Source organism: Rhamphochromis sp. 'chilingali', assembly GCF_963969265.1.
Source record: "Rhamphochromis sp. 'chilingali' genome assembly, chromosome: 14".
In the NCBI taxonomy this organism is placed as follows: domain Eukaryota; kingdom Metazoa; phylum Chordata; class Actinopteri; order Cichliformes; family Cichlidae; genus Rhamphochromis; species Rhamphochromis sp. 'chilingali'.
This window is the reverse complement of record NC_137941.1, coordinates 24,841,316-24,865,285: the sequence shown is the minus strand read 5'-3', so window position 1 is coordinate 24,865,285 and position 23,970 is coordinate 24,841,316. Positions and strand designations below refer to the sequence as shown.

The 23,970-nt window shown below is 37.8% G+C and overlaps 2 protein-coding genes and 1 long non-coding RNA gene across 4 annotated transcripts; all 3 read left to right on the top strand.

Annotated features, from left to right (window-relative positions):
* Positions 1-3,664: 3,664 nt before the first annotated feature.
* On the top strand, positions 3,665-9,847 carry LOC308409948 (asialoglycoprotein receptor 2-like; the record flags this gene model as incomplete). The annotated part of the gene is made up of 5 exons (XM_080902942.1): positions 3,665-3,719; positions 5,467-5,664; positions 8,231-8,373; positions 8,495-8,598; positions 9,697-9,847. 5 exons carry the CDS (start codon positions 3,665-3,667, stop codon positions 9,845-9,847), a joined length of 651 nt encoding a protein of 216 aa, XP_080759068.1.
* Positions 9,848-12,755: 2,908 nt separating this feature from the next.
* Positions 12,756-17,629, top strand: LOC308410075. Of its 2 annotated transcripts, XR_013974117.1 has the most exons (4): positions 12,756-12,837; positions 15,088-15,283; positions 15,408-16,122; positions 16,269-17,629. It is a non-coding gene; the product is annotated as an uncharacterized lncRNA (long non-coding RNA). The 2 variants fall into 2 exon arrangements; XR_013974118.1 differs by having other exon boundaries at positions 15,088-16,122.
* A 920-nt stretch (positions 17,630-18,549) lies between these two features.
* Positions 18,550-23,942, top strand: dnajc15 (DnaJ (Hsp40) homolog, subfamily C, member 15). Its single transcript, XM_080903672.1, has 6 exons — positions 18,550-18,686; positions 20,708-20,759; positions 20,881-20,954; positions 22,927-23,003; positions 23,103-23,173; positions 23,321-23,942. The coding sequence occupies exons 1-6, from the start codon at positions 18,582-18,584 to the stop codon at positions 23,389-23,391; spliced, it is 450 nt and encodes a 149-aa protein (XP_080759798.1). The 5' UTR covers positions 18,550-18,581; the 3' UTR covers positions 23,392-23,942.
* Positions 23,943-23,970: the final 28 nt, after the last annotated feature.

Here is a 23,970-nt window from a genome sequence, read left to right as displayed (position 1 = left end):
ACTGTGCAGGGGTGGATCTAGCAAAGTTTAGCCAGGGGGGCCGATAGGGCATTAACAGGGAAAAGGGGGCACAAAGACATACTTTTCTTTCTTATTGTCATTTAAAATGTCTAGCTTTTAATAAATAATTATCTGACACCCAAAGTTTTAATTTGATGCAAAATGAATAGAAGTCCATTATTGTATATAGTGACTATTAAGTCTAATATATATACCCTAGTAAGCTATAGTACTTTTTCCTTTGGGAAGGTACCATCTGTGCAGTCTGCAATTTTGTTGAATCTATTTAATATTTTAATAAATTGAAAAATAATTTATTTCTGTGCATTTTTTTCACACTGCATCAAATTAAGGTTGATTACATCGATTAAGCATCATGAGGTGGAGCGTGAGGGGTGGTTCCCTATTTTTTATTTATTTATTTTTGTTGTTGCTGGGAGTTGGAACCCTATTAGTTAGGTTGCTTAATATTTACGCTAAGTACTCTTTAAAATACCAGAATAGGGAGGATGGTGTAGGTCTAAGTTTATTAGATTGATCAGTATTGCTGAACTATGAAAAAAAAATTTTGCATACAGGTATAACAGAATAGCTTTAGTGTAGTTGTTGTTTTAAACTTGAGTATGAACTTATACAAAATGCAGCAAGATATTTAAAACAACAGTTTTGTTGATTAAAAAACACTATATCGGATTCATATCGGTATCGGCAGATATCCAAATTTATGATATCGGTATCGGACATAAAGTGGTATCGTGCCATCTCTAGTTTGGAGTTTAATCCATTTGAGTGGAGTTGTTTGGATTTGATATGATAGGAATTGATATCCGGGGATTTGCTTGGATTTGAAATTTTTTGAGTGGAATTGTTTAGGTGTGTTATGATTTGAATCGCTTACTATGCATTTGTTTGGATTTGAATCCATTTGAGTGGAGATGTATGTCTAAGCAAAAACTCCCTGAAACGTCTGCAGGTTGTTCAAAACGCTGCAGCGAGGCTTCTGACCAAATCCTCAAAGTACTCACATATGACACTGTTGCTAATTCAGCTCATCCATGAAGAGCTCTAAAAGTCAGAACCAGAATCTTAAAATGGACTCTGTATTCAATGGGGAGCCAATGGAGCTGAATTAGCAACAGTGTCATAAGTGAGTACTTTGAGGATTTGGTCAGAAGCCTCGCTGCAGCGTTTTGAACAACCTGCAGACGTTCCAGGGAGTTTTTGCTTAGACATATGAGCAGGGAATTACAGTAGTCCAAATAGGATGAAATGTGTTTGGAACTGAATATTCTCCAGTTCAGTGCGAGATACAAAAGGACTTAGTTTAGCAATGTTTCTTAAGTGATAAAAACAAGACTGAATCAGAGATTTTACATGAACATCCAAAGTGAGAGGAGAGTCAAAAGTTACCCCCTGGCTATTAAAATTAGGGAAGATTCAAGTATTGTGGGTGTGAACAGAGGGGGGAGAGAAAATAAATTATTTCTGTATGCAGATAATATTCTGGTGATGTATCAGGACCCTACCAATTCTATAACAAAATTGCTAAATGTTATTGGTGAATTCTCTATAAGGTTACAAAATTAACTGGCATAAGTCAGAGGCAATGCCAATATCTCAAACATGTATTGCTAATTCATTGTCAGCTTTCAATTTTAATTTGTTACAAAAAGGGATGAAATATTTGGGAATAATACTTCATCCGAATGTTGATGAGATTATGACTGATAATGTAGGAAAACTACTTACTAGGATTAAAACTAATTTGGAGAAATGGGGCAAGCTCCACTTGATGTTGGGTCTGTGTTTCCACAAGCCCCGCTGGTTTAGAGACTTGTTCATTATGAAGAAAACAAGACAGTCAGCAATCGATCGATCGATGACGAAACTCTGTTCAGACAGATTCTTATGTAACACTTTTCACTATCCCGGTTCACTGAAAGCGGTCTATACAACATGCTGCATTTACCCAATCAAACACTTTCTCTAAAGTGAGTGCTTCCTAAGCACATTCATACGCATTCACACTCTTGATATGCAGACTGGAAGAGCCAGGGATCATACCACTAACCTTCCGATCAGTAGGTGACCTGCTCTACCTCCTGAGCTACAGCCACCCAGTGGTAAATCTGAGTAAACCCGCACTAAGTTTTGGATAAAGTGTACACTCACAAACCTGTCAAAGCTGCATTTAAAACGTTGGCTACCATAGCAGTATAGCATTGTATCATGGCATTTGGGTCTTCTAACTAAAATTGGAAAATATGAACGTAAATAGTGCCATCATTGCCAGACCTGGCCCACATCTGGTTGGCATACACTCTGCCATGACACCGGTCAGTCAGGGAAGACCTGTTTTCTATGGGCCTGGGCCACATAAACCAAACACAAACAATCGAGCCAGATATGGCATGCCATCACATACAGTAAACGGTGCCATGTACGCCAGGCCTGGCCCATATCTAGATGACATATGTCTTATCATACCAGAAGTCAGCCAGCAGTGCCGGCTTGATACCAGATCTGGGCCAGACCTGCTTGCTATGTGGATAAATGTAGTTTTTTTTTTCTTCCTGAGTTCAGGGCTGCTGGAGCTTGTGTTTCCATCAGAGTGACTGACCTGGGATAAAGGTGACAAACGGGATTTAAACAGAGAGCGATGGACACCTAAAACTACAGAGCACTTTATTAGTGGCTAATAGCCAGTCACCTGCACGCAGCTTTAAAACCTCCACTGAGTTTTAGCTCTCAGTGGTTAAACACTGGACTTAATTCACTCAGGTTCTTTCTTTCGGGTCATGTTTACTTCACTGTTTTATTTACAACTGAGCAAATTGATTTGGCTCAGATTAAAGTTACGTGTCATAGCTGCAAAGTTTAATGTCTCACTGGAGCAGGTTAGACTGAACCATTCGCTTTTCTCTATATGGCATTCATATGTGTGATTTTTTTTTTTTTAAACTCTGAATTTCGAGTTAAAACTAATATTAAAAATCCTAACTTGACCCTAACTTGACAAAGGAAACTGACTCCAGTTTTAGTATCAGCATTTTAAACATTTTTGAGTGTTGAGTTGGCATTTTGTTACTAACATGTTGACATACATCTGTTTGCTTCTCTTTCAGTTCTTTCATACCTGTGGTATTTAATGATTATTAGGTTTGGCCCATTCACCATTGACATCTATTTCCTTCATGGCTCATAAGGATGCAAATTATATCTCAGAGCTCAGCTCTGCAGCAGAGAACATGCAAATCATATCACTCGTGTTAGTTTATTTGGAGAGTTTGAGGAAGTCACAATTTAGCCTTTATATTCGCACAAAAATATACCAGCAATGAAATGTGAAAAGGAACAAGTCTAATGCAAATTTGTGTTTTGAAGAAATAAATTTACACTTCATTCTAAAACGTTAGTTTGAGTCACAGTTATAAAAGGTGTAGACTGCTGCCCTTTCTTTTTGAAAACAATACCATGCAGATATATGGTGGACAACATTTTTATTATAAGTATTTTAGCAAGAGTGATTGATAATCTAGATATCTACTTTATATTATATGCTGTCACGACCCGGCTCAAAAGCCGCAACATAAAAAAGGAGATGAATACCAGAGTATGGGTGAGAAGAGGTTTTATCTTAAAATGGAAAACCAGGTTGGCTAAAATGGCTGATGCCACCAAGGCAAAGACAAGTGAGCTCCCTGGGAAGCTTGCCTCAGGTATGCTTTTATCCACACCTGACTAGGTGTGGCCAATTAGCACCAGCTGAACACACTGAGCAGATTAGAGGCTGCAGAGGGACGTAACATATGCGTTTTTGTTTTCAAGTACGTAAGACCAATAGTGACACAAACAACAGGGTTTGCATAGGACTCTTTGCACCTCTGTGAAAAACTAAATGCCCCCTTACATCTTTCGCAAGAATAAACCACAGCAATGAACACTAAACCAAAGAGATGTTTGACTTTTTGTCTTTTCACATTTCAGTGCTTGTATAGTGTTATGTGAAAGTATTAATATCTGAAATGTGTGACTTCCTCAAAGGAAACTGACAGTGTTCAAACAGTTCATCAGTCCTGTGCTGCAGAGCTGAGCTCTAAGTAATAATCTGCATCTGAACCATGGAGGAAATTTATGTCAATGTTGAATACCCCAAGCATAACAATTCAAAACCTTCACCAGGTCACACAGGTAAGAAAGAAGTGACAGAAAAGAAAATGTATTTTAACATCTATTACTGTTGTACAGCTTGAATGTTTCTGTGTTCATTTCTATTTTAAGGAACAAGCGGCTGTGATAGGAGTTCCCATTTAGGAATTATTATCTGTCTGGGAATGCTGAGTGTTTTCCTGCTGATTGGACTCATCACCCTCGGTGTTTACTGTGAGTTTGGTTTTTCATAAATGATCACTCAAACACTAATCAGCCCACATTAAAAAAAAAAAAGTAGAATGGCATCAGCCCGATCTATAACTAATTTGACAAATTACACAAGCTTTGAACTTAAGAAGTCTCACTGATCCAAAACATTTAACCCTTGGAGGGTGCTTAAAAAGACATCCACCTTTAGGCCTAAGGACAATAAATGTCCTTAAGACCCTCCAAGGGTTATTAAAGAACACAAAAACAATAGTTCCTCATTCACAGTAAAGCAATTTTTTACTCTCATTTTCCCAAAGATACATACAGGATATGACACGGAATACAGATGAGGACAAAATTATTAGCTTACAACTCAAACAATATGTCCAGACAGAGAATCACAGTGGTGGGAGCATTATGCATAAACACATCTCTAACTGGGGATCCTGTCAGGTGGAAGGAATCATGAAGAAAATAGCCTACGTAAAGATTTTCAAATAAAACCTCAAGCAGTCAGAAACACAACTGGGTCTGTGTCATGACTTCATCTTTGAACATGACAACAATCCAAAACATGCATTGCTCTGAGTGAAGAACAATCGCCAGACAACTAAAGTGCACGTTGCTGACTGGTCTGCAAAAAGCTCTGACTTGAATCCCATTTAAAATATGTGGTGAACTGAAAACCAAGGTCCATGCCAGAAGTAGCTGCCTAACAAGAATCAGCTGGGATTAGTCAGGAGACGTGTAAGAGACTTATTGAAGACTGCAACAAATGGCTGCAGGCCGTTATTCAGCAAGGAGAATACACAATTGACTATTAGTCCCAGGGGGCTAATCATTTTGACCATGGTAAATTTATTTTTTTGCAAAATTATTTTGTTTCTGTTTGCAAAGTAAAATAATGTAAGCAGGATGTTTTGGAAAAGCTGTGTTCAAAATTCCTTGTCTGTTTAATAGCACTTGGAAAACACTTAAGCTTTAAACCATTTATTTTATGAACATCTTTCATTGTCTTCTGGTAACATTTTGAAATATTTAAATTTAGATTTATGAGAAAGCAGTTCAATTATGAGTGAAATCATTCATTTTGATTTATTTCAGATCATGTCTCAGCTACAAATCTCTCTGCTGAGTCTAACAAGCTTTCCGCTATAACTGAAGAGAGAGACCTTCTGAATGCAAATCTCTCTGCTGTGAGTAACAAACTTTCCTCTATGACTGAGGAGAGAGATCTGCTGCAAGCCAACCTCACTGAAACCACCAAAGAGCTGAAGAACCTTCAGAGTTTGTCCAAACAGAGTGAGTCCTTGTATTTGCTGTTGAGATTTACTTATTTTGTTTCTTTGTGGTTTTGTTGAAAAATTCAGTGATAAATTCACAGTCTGGTGATGATATAATGATGTGGCATCTCAAATTCAGTGCTACACTAAATTACTTTGACTTTTTTTTTTCCTAGCACTTGCTTGTACAAAACAGCCATTGTTGGCTATATTGTGTGCACTGGTTTAAAAACGACAATGGTACTTAAGGCCTAGAATATTGTTGTGAAGTTTCAAGATGATCCATTAAAAATTGTAGGTAAGATGAAGGTAAAATGAAGTTTTTATGGATTTTAATATTTTAATATTTTATGCAACCTTAACCCGATTTTCACCTAAATTAAATCAGTTCTGGCTGTTATTGATATCCACCATGACAAAAAATTTGAAAATGATATCTCAAAAACTGAGGACACTATACTGCTAACAAACACATAGACCAGGGGTCTCAAACTTGCGGCCTGGGCATATTGACGTGAAGAAATATGATGCAATTTGGCCCTTGAAGTTACTTTTTTTGTTAGGGAGGATTTGTTTTGTTGTTTAGTGCAATGTTAAAATAAGTTCTTTAAAAAGCAAAAGATATTTAATATGAAGGCATATTGAGCAGAGAGTACAAACACGTTGAGGGATTGGTCGTGCTAGTTCGGTGAGAGTTATTTGTAAAGAAAACAGTTTTCACTAGCAGTCAAAAACTAATGTGTATACTTATGTCTGGATTTTTAGTTTGTTAAATACATTCTGTCAGGGCTCTGTGTGCGGGCAGGTGGAAATGTGAATCCAAATGCAGGACTCCGAGACGAAATGTAACTAAAACCACAGCTTTTATTGCTGACATGAAACAAAAACAGAACCCAAACCAAGCAGGAACACACAGGCAGGGTCTGAGGGTACGACGCGACACTGAGCACAGGAAAACACAGGGCTAATATACACAGGGTGGTAATCAGCGAATGGGCAACAGGAGGGAGACACAGCTGGGAGAGATCAGGGTTAACGAGACGGGGGGAACCAAGCTAACATAAGACAAAGACTTTCACAATAAAACAGGACACATGAATTACTAAACAAGCATGCAGACTTTACACTGAGAGACAGACAGAGAATGACACATGGAACCTGAACTAAACTAAACGTGAGATATAACTGAGAACAAATCCTTAAGCACGGATAAACAGAAACAAGAAATAATCATCATCACTACGAGAATAAGAAAACAATCCATGAAGCAGAATTAAACCGAAATATAATAAACTCAAAATACTGGGTCCAACGGACCCAGAACCGTGACACATACAAAAGTATAGCAGAAGTGCTGCCACGTGTCTGGCCAGAAAGAGAGTACCAGTTTGTTTATTTGGTAGTTCAATGAAAGACTTTGGTTAGTTAAGAGTGAGATGAAAAATAATTGCGTTCACGTTTGTAGTTGTCTTGTTATACAATTTTTGAAATGAAAAAAACAAACAAAACACCAAATTTTTGGAAATATTTGTGTGTTTTCTTGTTTGTCTTGTACTACTTGAACACTAAATTGGCCAATGCGATGACTCTGTCAGCAGTGGCCCACAGCTCATTTAAGTTTGACAACCCTGATATTGACAGACGAGCAAACAAATCAAATTGATTACACCCTACCTTTCGTTTTAAGGGGGAAAACGAAAGTCAGCTGAACTGTAGCTTTAAGTAAAAGTTGTAACTTTTGACTACTATAATAAAATCCTAACGAGAACAAGATAGTTGTCATTTGCATTTCATAGCTCTCTACCTAACTGCTAACTGGGATGTCAGGCCATGTTTGCATTTTTTTGTAACTGCTTATTCGTTTTAGGGCTGAAGTGCAGGACTCAACTACTGCTGAAAAATGTTTAAGCAAATACCAACTCAACTAAGAACTAATGATTACATCAACTTTCAGTGAAGCACATATTAATTAATTTTAAAAAAAACTATCACTGAGGAAATTCTTTTGTTCACTTTTAAAATTCTGAATAATTTAGCGCCCACCTATCTCTCTGAACTACTCCACTTATACAATCCCAACAGAGCACTTAGATTGTCCAATCACATGCTCCTAGCACAACCTAGGTCTCGACTGAAGTCGAGAGGTGACCGGGTCTTTGCAACCGTGGCACCTAGACTCTGGAATAACCTCCCTGTTCATATTCGTACTACCGAGTCTATCCAGTCTTTTAAATCACGTCTTATCTAAAACTTATCTTTTTACTTTGGCCTTTGATTCTAACTAGTTGGCTGTTCTAGCTTGTTGTGTTGTTACCTATGGTTTGTTGTGCTGTTTTATTGTTTGTTTTAATTGTCTCATGCTTTTACTGACTGTGAAGCACTATGGTCAACAATGTTGTTTTAATATGTGCCATATAAATAAATTTTGATTTGATTTGATTTAAAACATTGTAACATCAGTGACATAATATCTTTGTGTACATTTTATTTGGCCTGTTTACAGAGTGACATCAAGAATTCACAAAATAGCTGTCATGTGCCAGGCCCGTGCATCCATAATGCCTCTTGTTCAATGTTTTTTGCAGAGAAAGTGTGTCCTGAAGGATGGATCATGTTCGGTCATAGCTGTTATGTATTATCTGAAAAGCTTGGTTCCTGGGATGAAGGTAGAGACGACTGCAGAAGCAAAGGAGCAGATCTGGTGGTGATAGAAAGCCTTGAAGACAAGGTACAGCATAACCAGTATGCATGTGTCATTGTGTTTGTAAATAGTTATTCAAAATTACACTCCTCAAAATGTTTTATATCAATTACTTTCCTCACTCTTTTAAACAATAAATATTTTACAGGCATTTATATCTAGTTACATTAAGGAATATGCTTGGATTGGTTTGAATGACAAGGAAGAGGAAGGAAATTGGAAATGGGTCGATGGAACTCCACTGAATCTAAAGTAAGTCTTCACTTTGCTCCAGTGGTCTCATTTGCTCAGGAAGGTTCGTAACTGAGTGATGTCACCCAGGAGAATCTGCATATCAACTATAGTAAATGCTGTTTGAATACTACAAATTCCTAGGAAATACTCCTTTTTATTACCTCGTTTACAGTGTTGGGACTAACGTGTTATTAAGTAACACGTTACAGTAACTACGTTATTAGTGTGGTAACGAGCACGGTAACTAGTTATTATGCCAAAATCAGGAACGCGTTAATCGTTACTGGGATTTAGATAGGCTCATTACTCGTTACTTCGTGTGGTGACTATCGCTGAGCTTCCACAGATTCAGTAACATTAGCAAGTGGTGGAGGCCAGCAGGTGGATGAGGGAAGGGGAGGCAGGAGGAGGAGAGATCCGAGGTGGCCGCCTGTCCGAGTGTCAGGTGAACTGAACTTCAGGTAAGAATTTATGACCTGCAGTGTATCTGGGTCAGATAGAAACCAAGTTTAGATGAAGTTTATTTTCGTTGTGCTGACATTTTCGTACTGCGTACTAGCTAGCATGACGGAGTTTCTATACAGCTGGGTGGGTGCTATGATGTTGCCAACGTCCTCTAAAAAACTAAATTATCTCGTATTCAGAGAAAATATTACGTGTTTCATATTGAGGTGAAAAGAAATGCAGTTTGTCCCGTAGCCTACTTCAGCTACAATGGAAAAAGACAAAGCTGGAATTATTCTGTGTCTTTGCTGCACAGCTGCCTATTCTTCTCTCATCCTCTCACCCTCCATCTCCTGTTTCTACTTCAATCATGAAACTGATCAATGATCAGCTGATCGGCTTTTCTCTCTTGTTTGTTTATCGCCCACTTTGCGGCCGAAAGAGGAAACCAGCGGCTGTCACGCTAAACAACAGCAGCACGTTTAAGCTTGATCAGCTGTTGTTAGAATTTATTTAATATTAATTTCTAGTATCAGCTGATGTTTGCTGGAGCCACAGCTGTAAAGCTGCTGGTCATGATGTCGGTTTGGATATATGATGAGAGGGAAACATGAATACTTTATATAAGTCTTTTGTCAAATACAATAATTCTCTTGTTCACTAACTTGTCAGGAACTGGATGGCAAAACAACCGGATAACGGTGGTGGAAACCCAGAGTGGGGTGAAGAGGACTGCGTTCAAGTACAAACTGATGCATCGTGGAATGATCTTTCATGTTCAGCCTCTATAAAATGGATCTGTGAAAAACATACAACAGAATAATTCATTGACCACTGTCTGACATGTATTTACTAATTCAGCTGTGCCTTTTATTTTATCCTACATGTCATTTTCACTCCATTTTAACTTCTTCTTTTTTTGTAGCTAAAAATGTGCAACCTTTTAAATCTAAAGTTATGTTTATGCCAGTAGAAATACCAGATACTTGTGGAAGTGTTGTGTGTTTTCCAATATCATTTAAAAAAAAATCAATCCCTTGTTAGGGAACAAATAAAAAATAAAGCCTCAAGTCTTGTGTTCTGGAGAACAATGGCTGCAGTCACATTTAGTCTGAGCTCAGTGGGTATCTAATGATCTAAACCCATCTCAACAGTGACACCTGCTGGCCAGTTTGGCTATCACTACATCTTGATGATGCTGTTCTGTGAAACAATGGCTGTATCCCAATTCAGGATCTGCAGCCTTAAAGTACGCAGCCTCAACGATCCTCAGGGGCCGCGTACTTATAAACCACTAAGGCCGGAAGTGCGAGGCTTGTGAAATGGGACGGTCTAGCCTCCGTTGCGCTGCCCAGGTTGCCTAGCAACCATGATACTAACAGCTGGAAACGTTTCATACAGCATTGTTTGACAGAAATGAAAGAGAAAACCTTTTGTTCATTTGTTTGTTTGTTTCTACATGAGCTTTGATTATTCTCTGTAAGATTAAGGTCAGCTATTGAACGGCGTGTATTTTAAAGTAAAGGCTTTAAAACCAAGTTAGTACAAACGCCACTAATGTCACATAACTTTGCCGACATGTGGCCAACAGTAATGTTTTAATGTTCTTCGTTATTAAACATTTGCACATAAATAAGTGATATAATATTCAGTACTTACTTAAAGTTTACTCTTCGGGCGCCCCTCATCCGCCGTTTTTTTTTTTTCGGCAAAATTATCCACACCCAGCGCCGCGCTATGCATTCTGGGATATGTTGGGCCACGAAGTCTACACCGCCACGTCCTTGAAATTCAGGGAAATGAAGGACGCATTTGAGGGCCGCATTTCGAGCAGCCTTCGAATTGGGACAGTCTTCGTCGCGTTGCTGTGACGTAATCGGCCTTAAAATGCGGCTTTTAAGGCTGCAGTCCCTGAATTGGGATACAGCCAATGACACAGAAAAGCCTAGCAAAATTCAAAGCAAAAATACTTATTAAACCAGACTGTCAATAGTTGTGACCATCACATGTTTTGGAGAAATCCTCGTACAAACAGGGAAGGAAAAAAATGAGACTCTTAAAGACAGAAAGCAATGACTGTTACAACCGGTGTTGTAAAATTCTCAGTCTGTTAACATTCATGTTGCTCACTATAAATCAAATTATAAAATAAAGTATACAGGAAAACACCGCAGTGTTTACTGTAATAGCCACAAATATTTACAGCTGTTTTTTGGTGGGTTGGTCATCTCTGTTTTTTGCACAGCCCTCAAAGTCTGGATGTGTTTGATGTTTACATTTTCTGGGAGTTTGTGTCATCGGGTTTGTTCTATACACTGTCAAGCAAAGCAAAAAGCTGGCATAAAAAGATTTAATTTTTAATTAACTTAAAAATATGTTTAAATGAAAACATTAAAGTTGTTTTCATTTAAACATATTTTTAAGTTACCTTAATCTCGCCTCTGTCAGTGCGCTCCGGGGTGGCTGTGGCTACAATGTAGCTTGTCATCACCAGTGTGTGAATGGGTGGATGACCGGATGTGTAAAGCGCTTTGGGGTCCTTAGGGACTAAGTACAGCGCTATACAAATACAGGCCATTTACCATTTAATTTAACGAGTAGTAAAATTCAAATTCAAATTTTATTTGTCACGTACACAGTCAGTCACGGTACACCCATCAGCAGATAAACTGGAGCAGCTGGGATACCTAAAAAGTGTAGGGGGGCGTGTTCGCAGTAGTGATGGGATTTCCGGCTCTTTTTAGAGAACCGGCTCTTTCGGTTCGGCTCACTAAAAAGAGCCGGCTCTTTCGGCTCCGAACCGGCTCTTCAGGTTGTTTTGTTGCTTTAATTTATTTATTATTAACAGTAATATAAAATTATGCACAAAAGGAATTACTAATGTAAAAAAAGTGGTTTTAGTTATATATTTATATATAAACATATATGTGGTGGCCCCTAGAGACAAAGCACGTACAAACTCCAAAAAACATTTCTAGCTTTAACTGAACTTCCAAAACAGAGCTACTAGATCACTTAAATTACACAATTGAAAGCATATGTGTATGGTTTGTGTATTTATACACAACCACTCATATATATTCAAATAATTTTAGAAAAAAGTTAATTTACCTGTTACTACCACACACCAAATCCGGTCGTTGGTACTTGCTGGCTTGTGTAGCCACTAGGTAACAAAAGCTCAACACTGCGCCCAGCATCCTGGAGCACTTCTGTTGTGTTTGTACGTGTTTTGGAGTTTTTACGTGCTTCTGAGTTTTTACGTGCTTCTGGAGTTTGTACGTGTTTTGGAGTTTGTACGTGCTTTGTCTCTAGGGGCCACCGTAAATATACTTTTATTTATTCACTCCACATAAAATGTAATAAATAAATCATATAATACAAAAAACAACTAGTCACAGTTCAACTTTTAACTATTTAAATTTTCAGCTTTTTCCTTTTAAACAAATTTTAAATGAAACAACACAAAACACTGCAAACCACAACACAATTAAATATAAATTACAATATGAAAACAAAAAGAAGATGCATATTCTCTGTCATATTGGCCTGCATGAATAAACTTTCTGAATCCTTTATCATCCGCAACTGAAAATAGTTGTGGACGATTACTATACCTTTCTAATGTGATGTTGTTGTCCCTGGCTCCCTTTCTCCGTCCAGTGTTGCCAACTCCTCAGTAAGGAAAATCGCTATTGGTTGTCCTAAAAGTCGCTAAATGACGTCATCGCCTAATTTGCATAATTGGTCATGCTAATCTAATTGTAACTTATGTTGTTGGAGAGAGAAATAACATCGTGGAAGAGACATAAAGTGAGTAAAAAGCGTCCTAAATGCATTTAGAGTTTATTTAGAACTACAAATTAAATTTCTTTTAGCAATTATTGTTTTTTTTTAATGTCACAATTCCAACCCTGCTCCTTTACCCGGGCTTGGACCGGCAAAAGTGACCCGAAATAGGCACTCTGGTGGAGTTACTTTGTGTGTGTGTTTATAAGTAGTTTTAAACCTTGTGATCCACAAAACAGCATAAGAGTAAAAGAAGAACTGACTGCATTACAGCACCCGCTGCTTGTTGAGAGTAAAAGCGATACGCACTTTCACGTCTTTTTTTAGCGACTTTTTTTTAGAAGAAAAGTCACTAAGTGGTCTGAAAACTCGCTAAATATAGCGACAAAGTCGCTAAGTTGGCAACACTGTTCGCGAGTACGTTTGCTGATAGTAACACCATGTGATTCAGCTAATAACACAGGGATTTCATCATTTGTGAAGCCAGGCTGAAAACACTCAGCAATCTGTGCATTCACGACTGGATGTAATACCGGTAGCTTAGATGTAGCATTTGTAGCTGAGGGCTTCAGCTTCCGGGTAACAAGGAAATGACGTCATTCACGTAGATTACTGATTGGCAGCGCTAACTCGAAACTTCGAGTTGCTTTTCTCAAAATTTTGAGTTAATAAATTGAAATTTCGAGTTAATATGTCGAAATTTCGAGAAAATAACTCGAAATTTTGAGTTATGGATCCTTTTTTTTTTTTTTTTTTTTTTTTTAGTGGTGGAAACGGGCTTCCATAAATAACCCATCTTACAACTGTACTTCTCTCCTTGATCCAGTCACCCGGCTCTGGACTTCCAGCAAGTGCGCTGGCCTTTTCTTTCCCTACAGTTCAACTCTGGGTTTTCCTCTTCTTCTTTTTTTTCTCTGCGTTTCTTGATCTTAGCAGTACTGCCTTCAGTCCCGTGGCTGAGATGGGAAAAAGAACCACGTGTATGGGTTCAAGTAGTGGTCATAAATATTTTGTACTTGTAAACAGGCTGCGTAGTTTTGAACAGCACAAAATATCAGAAAATTTTAGGTTTGTGCATCTACAGACGAAAATTTGTGTTTATAAAAAAATATTTACACAAGTTACAATTTTTACAGACCAAAGTTAAGGGACCTAGCTTGTATGAGCCTTATGGGGTATTTATTTAAAGATCCTCCAGCTTCAAACTGGTTACCCTTCTAGGACCTGAAAGCTCAGTAAGGCTACGTTCACACTGCAGGTCTTAATGCTCAATTCCGATTTTTTGATCAAATCCGATTTTTTTGTCTCCTCGTTCACACTACAAATAAAATGCGACAGCAAACGCGCTCTAGTGTGAACGCTCAAAGCGGCCCGCATGCGCAAAAGAAGATGTCACACACAACGCGCTCTGTTTAGACCAAGAACAAACAGTATTGTTTGACTGATGGCCGTTAATATAAAGACTTCGGACTTTACGTTTCCCAATTTTTGCTTTAAGTTATTTTGTTATTTACATAATAATGTAAATAACCTAATAATGATCCTTATTGCTGTTTAAGAGAGGAGCGGTGCTTCAAAGGATAGCTGCAGATTTCTGTCAGAATCTGCAGATTATACAGTACAAATAAAATGTTTACGTTGTCTTCCCAACAGTTTCACTGACATCCACACTGGATGGCCAGGAAGCGTTCGCGATGTCTTCTCGGGCGCTGATAATTGGCTTCAGTCTTGTGTCGGTGACGTAAAAGGCGGATTTAATGCGACTTGACCGTTCAAACAGCAGTCGCTTTCTAAAACATCGGATATGTATCGGATTCAGTACCACATACGAAAGTGACCCAGATCGGATTTGAAAATATCGGATTTGCGCCGTTCACGCTGTCATAGCATGATCGGATATGGGTCGCATAGGGTCAAAAAAATCGGATTTGATGCGCTTTCGCCTGCAGTGTGAACGTAGCCTAAAGCACCACTCCGACAGCCAAACCCATCTGTTCTCTGGTTGGATTGTTAAATTTGTGATTGACATGACACTGACCACATCTTACATTTTGAAGAAGAAATAAGAAACATTAATTTGGTTAGTGTGTACAGTGTATAATCTGCTGTCTGTTCATCCAGCTTGCAACAGATTGGTTTACACTCACAATACTTTACTAGTATTTTTGTCTATAATAGTATCTTCTATTCGCATTAGTATTTACCATCTATGTTATTTTATTATAATTTAAGTTTAAATCTGCTTTTCTCTTCTATCTGTTATTGTTTTATCAGACATGTCCCCCAACAATGCCCAGGACAAGGTAGTCCCAGGAGTCTGGCTCACCTCCAGATCCTCCAAGTACCAAATTTGAACTCTCCTTTGAGAAGGGTCTTATGGCACATTTGCAAAATGTGTCAGTATGGCTGACAAAAAGGCTGTAGCCATTATGAAAAACGAGAACCCAAAGACCCATTGGAAAACCAAGAGGTAAAAACTGCTCCCTAGAATTTCAGTTAGAAAGATGTGTGCAGTGGATGTAAGGACTGTGATGAAATGCCTATAAAATGTTTTTTTCTGTTAAACTAATGTAAAAACCATCTCATGTTTCTAGCTCACTGCCATGTGAAAACGTAACGCCTGTAACTCCAACAAACCAAATATATTCCTGAGTTTGAATATCTTTAAAAAGTCTTTTTGGCTTCATGAAAGGAATAAATTTCAAACTGCTCAATTAAAAGGCAATTCATCCCATCATCGTGCAGGTATGATTAACTCCATGATTCTTTACATTAATGCTCTGAAAATGGATACTGATCAAATTTGAATCGTAACATGACATATTCTTTGATACCTCTCAGACGGGAATAGTGTTTAATCACCTCAAGTCTCTTGGAACAATACACACAGACCTGAAATTATAAAATGTAATGTTGGTGAAATATCACCAAGAGCCGTACTGAATAAAATTATTGACTTTGACCTCGCCTATGACACCTCAGCTGCCAAAGTGGGGCTCTTACATTCAGACCTGTCCGTACTGGTAAGTAGCTGGAATCAAATTGAATCTCTTCCTCACACAGTTACACAAACTCCAGTGTTTGTGATTTCTGTTAGGGGTTTCTCAGCTGTAGTATAAATAATACTTATCCAAATGGTCAACATAAACAAAAAATGTGACAATCATTTCTCTTTGTCGTCCATCAGGTCTCCGGAGATTATTCTGGGGCTTCCATCTACAAAAGCCATAGATGTATGGTCCCTGGGCTGCGTGGCTGAGTCTGTACACTGGTTCCTTGCTGTACCCTGGGTACAGTGAGTATGCCATGGTAAGTAAAGCAATACAAGAGCACTTTTTATTTCTTCTGAAGAATTTGATTTCAAGCTTAATAGAAAAGATTGATAACATGATGTATGTCAGTTAAAAGTCTGTGCTGGACTCCTTGTTTGATTACATGTTCTGCTGTGCTCTCAGCTGAGATACATGATGGAGATTCAAGGACAACCCCAAAGAAAATTTCAGACTGTCTTTTCAGACATCTGAACTGTATTTCCAAGAGTCTGGTATTCAGTTCGTGGAGAAAAGATGAATAAATCTCTGGATGACCTCTTACATGTAAGTATACTTTTTGACCATATAGTGGGCAAAAAACAAAGTCTCTTTAGCTGTGCTGTGTTGCTTTCAGATCACCCTTTAGATCCACCCCACCGAGCCTCAGGATTATGCAGATAAAACTGCAGAAATGTGTGATCTCCTGATGTTTGTTGAACTCTAATAGTAATAAGGTTATTAAAAATAATCTGGTCTTTTATTTTATTACATATTACTTTGCTTTATGTGAAAATGCTGTTATCATTTAAATGAGTAATTTAACATATGGCATGATTCATTGTCTGCAGCGTTAAGTCCTGCTATGAGCACATTAATAGCTTTAAAATATAGAAGACAGGGATGTCAGATAGCGGGACAGAAGGGTGTGGGTCTCTGCACCAGCCCACCTCTGACACCAGACAACCTGCCCAAAAGAACTCCCACCCTTGGCCTCCATCCTTCTTCTCAGAGGAGCAGCCTGAACTTCATCAGGCCCAGTCACTGTAAAACTGCTCACACATTTCCAATATTTCCAATCAAATCACACTTTAAAAGAAAACATCTGGAAGAAGATAAAAAGGATACGAGTGACCCAGATCTTAAAAAAAAAAACATACCAACGTGAAAGGTCAGATCATGACCAGAAGAAATACCATCATTCTGCGGGTTCATCTTGCTCAACCAGTGGCTACAGGACACAGAATTCCATCTTGGCGAGTAAGAGGAAGCCAGACCAAAACTGCTTTGACAGATCAAATGAGAGGGCCAGAGCAAACTACGAAGATGGCAGGAGCCACATGTCCGTTAACACCTTCAATCACAGTCGGGCTGAGGACCACCGCTGCAGAGAAGCAAAAGAAGGGCAAGCAGAGTAACACTTGATTTTTCTTACATGACGTGAGTGCCTCACTTAATCTCACTTAAACAAATTTAAAACATTTGGCTATTGAAAAACAGACTGTTAAAATTCATCTCAGCAGTAATGAGGCCACTAAAACTAATATTGAATCAGTGTGTAATGTCACTAACATTGTCAGACTCTATAGGTTTCCCTGGTCCATTTCTCAATCTTGTATTTCAGTGATTCCACCACTGCACATCATTAATGTCTGTCTTCTCTTTCCACTAGTTATTTCTCATCTCTATACTCTCCTTTCTCTATGCTTTCACTTGATTGTCGGGGATTTCTCCACCTTATGGAGGGTTTTCAGCTTACGGTATAAAGTTCCTTCAGGCGAGTTTTGTTGTGAATTGGCATCACAGAAAAATTGAAATGATCAGTTTCATGTCTTGAAGTAAAAATAAAGTTGTCTACATTAAAAAGCAAACAGTGTCCCTGTCATTGTAATAGTCAGCTAAGTAAGTTAGAAATGATAACAGCCAGACAACCGAGTAATATGCATTATATATGGTTAAAATACACCAAATGCAGTAAGTATACTCGTTTCATATAAATATAGTCTATATTGGTGGATTTTTTGCTGCCGTCACTTCCAAAACTTTCCCCTCTCACTAAATAACCAAATCCCACGTGTTGCCAAATCTTTTATTTTTTATTTTTTTTTATTGGTCGACATGATTCACTTTTACACCAATAGGAAAGCCGTGGCATTTTTTTAAAATTCGCTTTTCTTTTTTGTGCTGTCCTTGGAAAACACTATTTTTACAGTTTCTTCTGCGCTAAACATGAAAATAGTATTCAGAAAAAAGCATTGTGTATATATTTATGATATATACACAATTGTATAGCGTTGTTTGACACATGAGCACACATGTTCAATAATGTTGTGGCTTTATGTTTTGGAGATGAAACATCAGATTTTATTTCGATTTTTATTATTACCGGGGGGGTTGTGGTAGGGTGAGTGTTGGTTTATTTATGGTGTTTGCTATGACTTGACTGGAATGCTGTACTTCAAGTAAGCAAACTTGCATTTTCATCATGAGATCCAATAATTTTTCTCCAACAGTGTTTTAACTGAACTACTTTGAAGCATACTGTCATTTCTGTTTATTTCATTTAAATTAAGAAAATGAGTTTTTAATGGCATTTAGTTAATTTAAACAAAAAAAAATCTCAATGTTCCCTGCAATTAGCCACACAGTCCCCATTCCAACAAAGATGACGACTTTATTGTGAAAGTCACAACCGGATGTGCTCTAAGTCATTTCTGGGTTTAACAGTTGTGAGGCAACATGGCGAACGCCGGTGGAATGACCGTGGATGGAGACCTGATGCGATACACTGAGTACTCTCCAAAAACCAGTGTTAGAAGTGACGCGGAGATAGACAGGCAGCTGGTAAATACCTGTTTTAAATACTTAGGACTTTTGTGTCTGTCAAACTAAATCGAGGTGGTTGGATAGCAGCTGACGCTTCTGTTAAGTAACCTCAATGACCGCTAACGGCACGTCGGTCTATTGCATCAGGTACAGAAGCTAGCGAACTAACCTGAGCAAAGTAAGCTTTAAAGAATGTCTCACAGACACGAGCTTTCAGGGCTAATTGGTGCAATCTTCATTTTCTCTGGGTTAAACAACAGTAGATGAGGAATCGTAACCTGGTTAGCCACAACTAGCTACATGTGGGTTACATGTATGACTCCAAGGAACAGTGACGTTTGTATGTCGATGGGTTAACACAGTGCAGGCCATGTGTGACAAGAGCCCTTGCAGAGGTTCTTTTAGATGTCATTATTGTGAGGCTTAAAAAATACGATGCAAAATATACTGAGGTTTAAACAGGGGAAAGACACGCTTTAAAAAAATGCACGTTTTCAGGTCCCATTTATTTAATTATGGAGGTAGGGCTGTTTTAGACGTATCTCTGGCATCGAGAAACAGTAAACTATCAGTATTAGAAAATTACCACTACTTCAGTTTTCTATATTAAATATCTGGTACTATGAACACGGAGAAGTTCAAGTTGCATTACTGGGATGATTTCTAAAAATGTTATTGGGAAAATAAGAGCGATCACCATGATGAATATTGGATATAGAATAGAATAGAATTCAACTTTATTGTCATTGCACATGCACAGGTACAGGGCAACGAAATGCAGTTTGCATCCATCCAGAAGTGCTTTAGTGATATAGATATATTACAATAAATATTAGCAATAATATAGATATGTGAGTATATTACAGAAATGGGTCTATTATGGAATGTTATAATGTACACGGTGTGAAGTATGTTGTGAATATTCTATAACTATAAGTATGTACAGGCTGTAGTGAGTACAAGCTATGTACAGGCTATGAACAGGATGTAAATATGAAAAACTATACAGAATATGAAATAAATAACTACAGAATCTGAGATATACAGCTATACAGAAATGGGAACTGTGCAAGTTGTAAACAGTTGTAGGGTTAAAAATTATCGTATGTACAGAATGATTATTACAGAGCTATACAGTAGTGCAGTTATGATAAGTGAGATATAATTCCTACAGAGGCTATATAAAGTGCTGGTGGTTGTGAGTGGTGTTTCAGTCCATGTTATTATTGTGTGTTTGAGGGTACAGTTGTCCATTGTGGGTGTGTGTATGTTCAGTCCATGTGTTAACGTGGGTCAGGAGGCAGGAGGATATAATGATGAAGAGAAATTTGTGCCTTCAAAAAAGTTCATTTGAATTTGGTACATGGTGTCATACTTGGTATTACAGGGAAGCTGGAAGAAAATGTATTTTTTCTTATTTATTTGTTTTTATTTATTTATTTTTGATAATGAGGCTTTAATATCTGTGCAACCATTTAGTTTCACATTCATTTGGACTGTTTGGGGGGGAAACAAAAACACCTCGAATATGAGAAATTGTAAACAACAATCGGCAACACGCCTCAAAGTCTGTTTTTAGATATCGGAGGTCCAAATAGTTTGGGCTTGAAGCATCTGGCATTCTGGCATAATTACTCACCTTGAGGTCTGTATTCGTAGCGCTCTAGTACCAGACATACACCCTAAAAAAATTTAAGTTCCTAGCTGAAGTAGGTTTCTAGATATTAGAAGTTTAAAATGGCTATTCAAAAATGATGCAAGAAAAGCATCATTTTTGGCCTATTTTTTTCTGTAGAAACATGACGAAAAGCCAGAGTCAGCTTTGAAGCTATGGATCATGGGAGGGGATAGAGAGAACTCCAAAGGAAAAGGTGTCTGTTTTAAAGCAAAGGTTATTTGCTTTAAAACACTGTAAACATGATCAGCAGACACAAGTCAATAAAGTTTAACTTTAAATAGTGAAGTTACTCAAGTATCTGTGTCGAATGACCTGTCTGACCCAGTGTGCTAACAGCTGGATGTTTCGTTTTTGGTGACAGGGACGGACATTAATTGCAGTTGGTCTTGGTGTGGCTGCAGCAGGGTTTGCAGGTAATAATGGTTTGATTTTGAATTTGATTTTTTTTTTATTTCTGTAGTTTGAAAGCTTTCTTCTTCTTCTTCTTTTTTTCTGGTTTAAAATTCTTGTGCATGTCTTGTGTTTAATCTACAGGCCGGTATGCTTTCCACCTTTGGAAGCCTCTTGGCCAAGTCTTCTCTGAAACTGTGAAGAAGATGCCTTCGTCAGTAAGTAAATGATGAACATCCTGCACATCCACTGTAATGCTTATATCTACTCCAGGTGAATAATTGCTACTAGGGCTGCTCAATTAATCGAATTTTAATCACGATTATGATCTGGGCTTTCAACGATCATTAAAAATGACTGAGCCGATTATTAGCCCCTCCCTCGTGCTTTACTCTCGCGCTGCTCCGTGTGGCAAATCGAGCGCACCTCTGCATTTCGAACACGCGTCACAACAATTAAGAGGACCGAAAGGAAGCTCGGAAAGCTAAGCAGAAGTTATTTGGAGAGGAGAGTGACTGCCTTTGGTTGAAAAGAGAGGTAAAAAAAAAACTTCAGTGGTGTGGAAACATTATGGGTTGGCGGAGTCAGACGTGGATCAAGTAGACATAATGTGTAAACTTTGCTACAGTGTCGTAGCTGCACCACAGAGCAACACTGCAAAGTTCACTAAACATAGATGTTTACATTTTTCATTTATTTTTTATATTGCAAACATTTGCACTGTTATCAGTATTTGCACACTATTTTATATTATTTTTTTTAAAGTCATTATTCAATACATTGTTATTGTTAACCCTTTAAACCCCTGTAGAACCGGAGCCCTGTAAGCTAGCGCAATAATTTGTTTTGCATATGAAACCGGAGGAGTTGTACTTACATCTTATGCCATCAGCTTGTCCTCGGTCACGGTTTCCTTCCACATAAAGCTTTGCAGAAATTGCATAAAAAGCGCTTGCAGCAACAAAACATAATATTCCAGAAACACCTTTGCCGATCCGATCAGCTGTTTGTAACACTTCCCACATTGAAAAAGACGTCGATGCGAACTACCGCATGTCTGCCATTTCCTGTCCGAAACCGGAAGTGACATCATTTTCGCGGAAAATGTAGTTTTTTACTTGTAGGCCTTAAAAGCCTATACTGGTGTTTTTATAATTCATATTTGACTCTATACTTTTCTGTATAGTTTCTGTGATGCTTAGAACTCAAATTGCACTGCTGGAAATAGTTTATTTTGATGCACCTGCTGTTTTCTTTGCAAATTTGCATCATAGTTTGTTTTTTTTGTTTTTCCTGCAGTATATAAAAATTGCTGTATCTCCAAAATAAAACTATGAAGACGCTCAAAATAAATTTCCTGTGGTGGGAAACTATTTTTTGCAACTTTTTTGTATTTAAAGTTTTGAGGGATAAACCTCTTAAATTTCCTCAAGTAGAAATATATGTAAAAAAACAAACCAAAAACGACTTTCAATTTTTTTGTAGTTTATTGCGCTTTTTTGCAATTAATGTAATTACTATGGACTTAATGCATACATATTATTAAAATATGGGCTATAACAGTTGTATTGATGTATAGCAACTTGAAATGCTCCCAAAAATGGCACTACAGCATGTAAAAAAAAATAAAATAAAATAATATAAGCTCTGGCGGACTTGGTTCTATGGTAGGTCTTAAAGGGTTAAATAAATATCATCAAATAATCGAGATCTCAATTTCAGTGAAAATAATCGTGATTATCATTTTTGCCATAATCGAGCAGCCCTAATTGCTACACACTGTGCCACGTTAACATGTTGATCTCAGATATTACAGGCAGGTGGATTCAGGAAATACTGGTCTTGAGTCTTTTTCACCTGTCATTACCCAAACCATGTAAATAATAAAGGGAACTATTTTTAGGTTTGATGAACTTTTATGCATTTTTTTGCCTGCGTGTGCACTTGTGGTATGGATTCTATGTGCTGTTTTTTATAAATGTTCTGCATTTGTCACCCTGAATGTTTCACACGTCATTTAAAAAGTATGTTTGAAATATATTCCTCCTCAGACTATTAACCTTTTTAAAGAAAGCCAGAGGGTGCTGTAGCTTTAGCCTGTCTTTAGAGGAATGATCTAAAAAAATCTGTTCTATCATAAAGTTATTTGGCATACATAATCAAAGGTCTAATACTGTGGTGTCTCCTCAGACTTTTTCATCATACTACAAAGGAGGTTTTGAGCAGAAGATGTCCAAACGAGAGGCCAGTCTCATTCTGGGCATCAGGTAATGCATCTTTTTGGTATAAATAATGTTGGTCTTCTAAAATGTGGCATATTTTTATCATTTCTAATTAATCACATGGATGTATTATGTTACATCCAGCCCAGCCAGCACTAAAGCCAAGGTACGAGAGGCCCATCGGAGGATTATGGTCTTGAACCATCCGGATAAAGGTAAACCTAAACCAGATCGATCTGTTATCTGTGATTATCTGTGATATTAATTCAAGAGATAAAGTTGCCTCTAACCAAAACCTGTCTGTTAGACTGCATGTAGAGCCGGTTTAGTGAGTTGCACCAAAATTGTTTTTGTGTTTGCAGGTGGTTCCCCGTATCTCGCTGCCAAGATCAACGAAGCTAAAGACCTTTTGGACAAAGAGACTCGCCGATGATGCACACTGTCAATGAGCACTAAAGACTTTCATCCCCCCTCAGCTTCAAAGTACTGCTTGAATGAGCATGAATACCGTACAGGGGAAACCGCTAAAGTTCAAGAGGATCGTTAAAAGGATTCTTTGTTAAGCTGCCAGAGTAACTTGTGTTTAACTGAATTTGTCACCTCTGTGATTATAAGGTTAATACATCCTTAAAGCCACCTGCTGTTATTTTACACATAGAAGTAATGTGTTGTATTTAAATGAAGGGGTTTGAAAGGATATATACACCACCTAGTGGCAGCTGGCTGAAAATGGAACAGTAATTGTGCTGAGTTCATTATTGGCTGTGTAAATATAATGAATAATGATCTATTTAAGCAGCAAGAGAACAAACTCTGTTTTCATATTTCAATGTTTTAATGTGGAAGTTAAAAAAATAAACTTAATTTGCAAATATTCACAGTAGGATCTATTTTTAGATATCAAGTTGAAATGTATTCAACTTAAAGTTTCAGAGCTATCTTACAGCTGTTCTATTAGAAATGTTGAACAATAAGCTGCCTTTGGCAACTCAAACCTTAAAATAACCATACA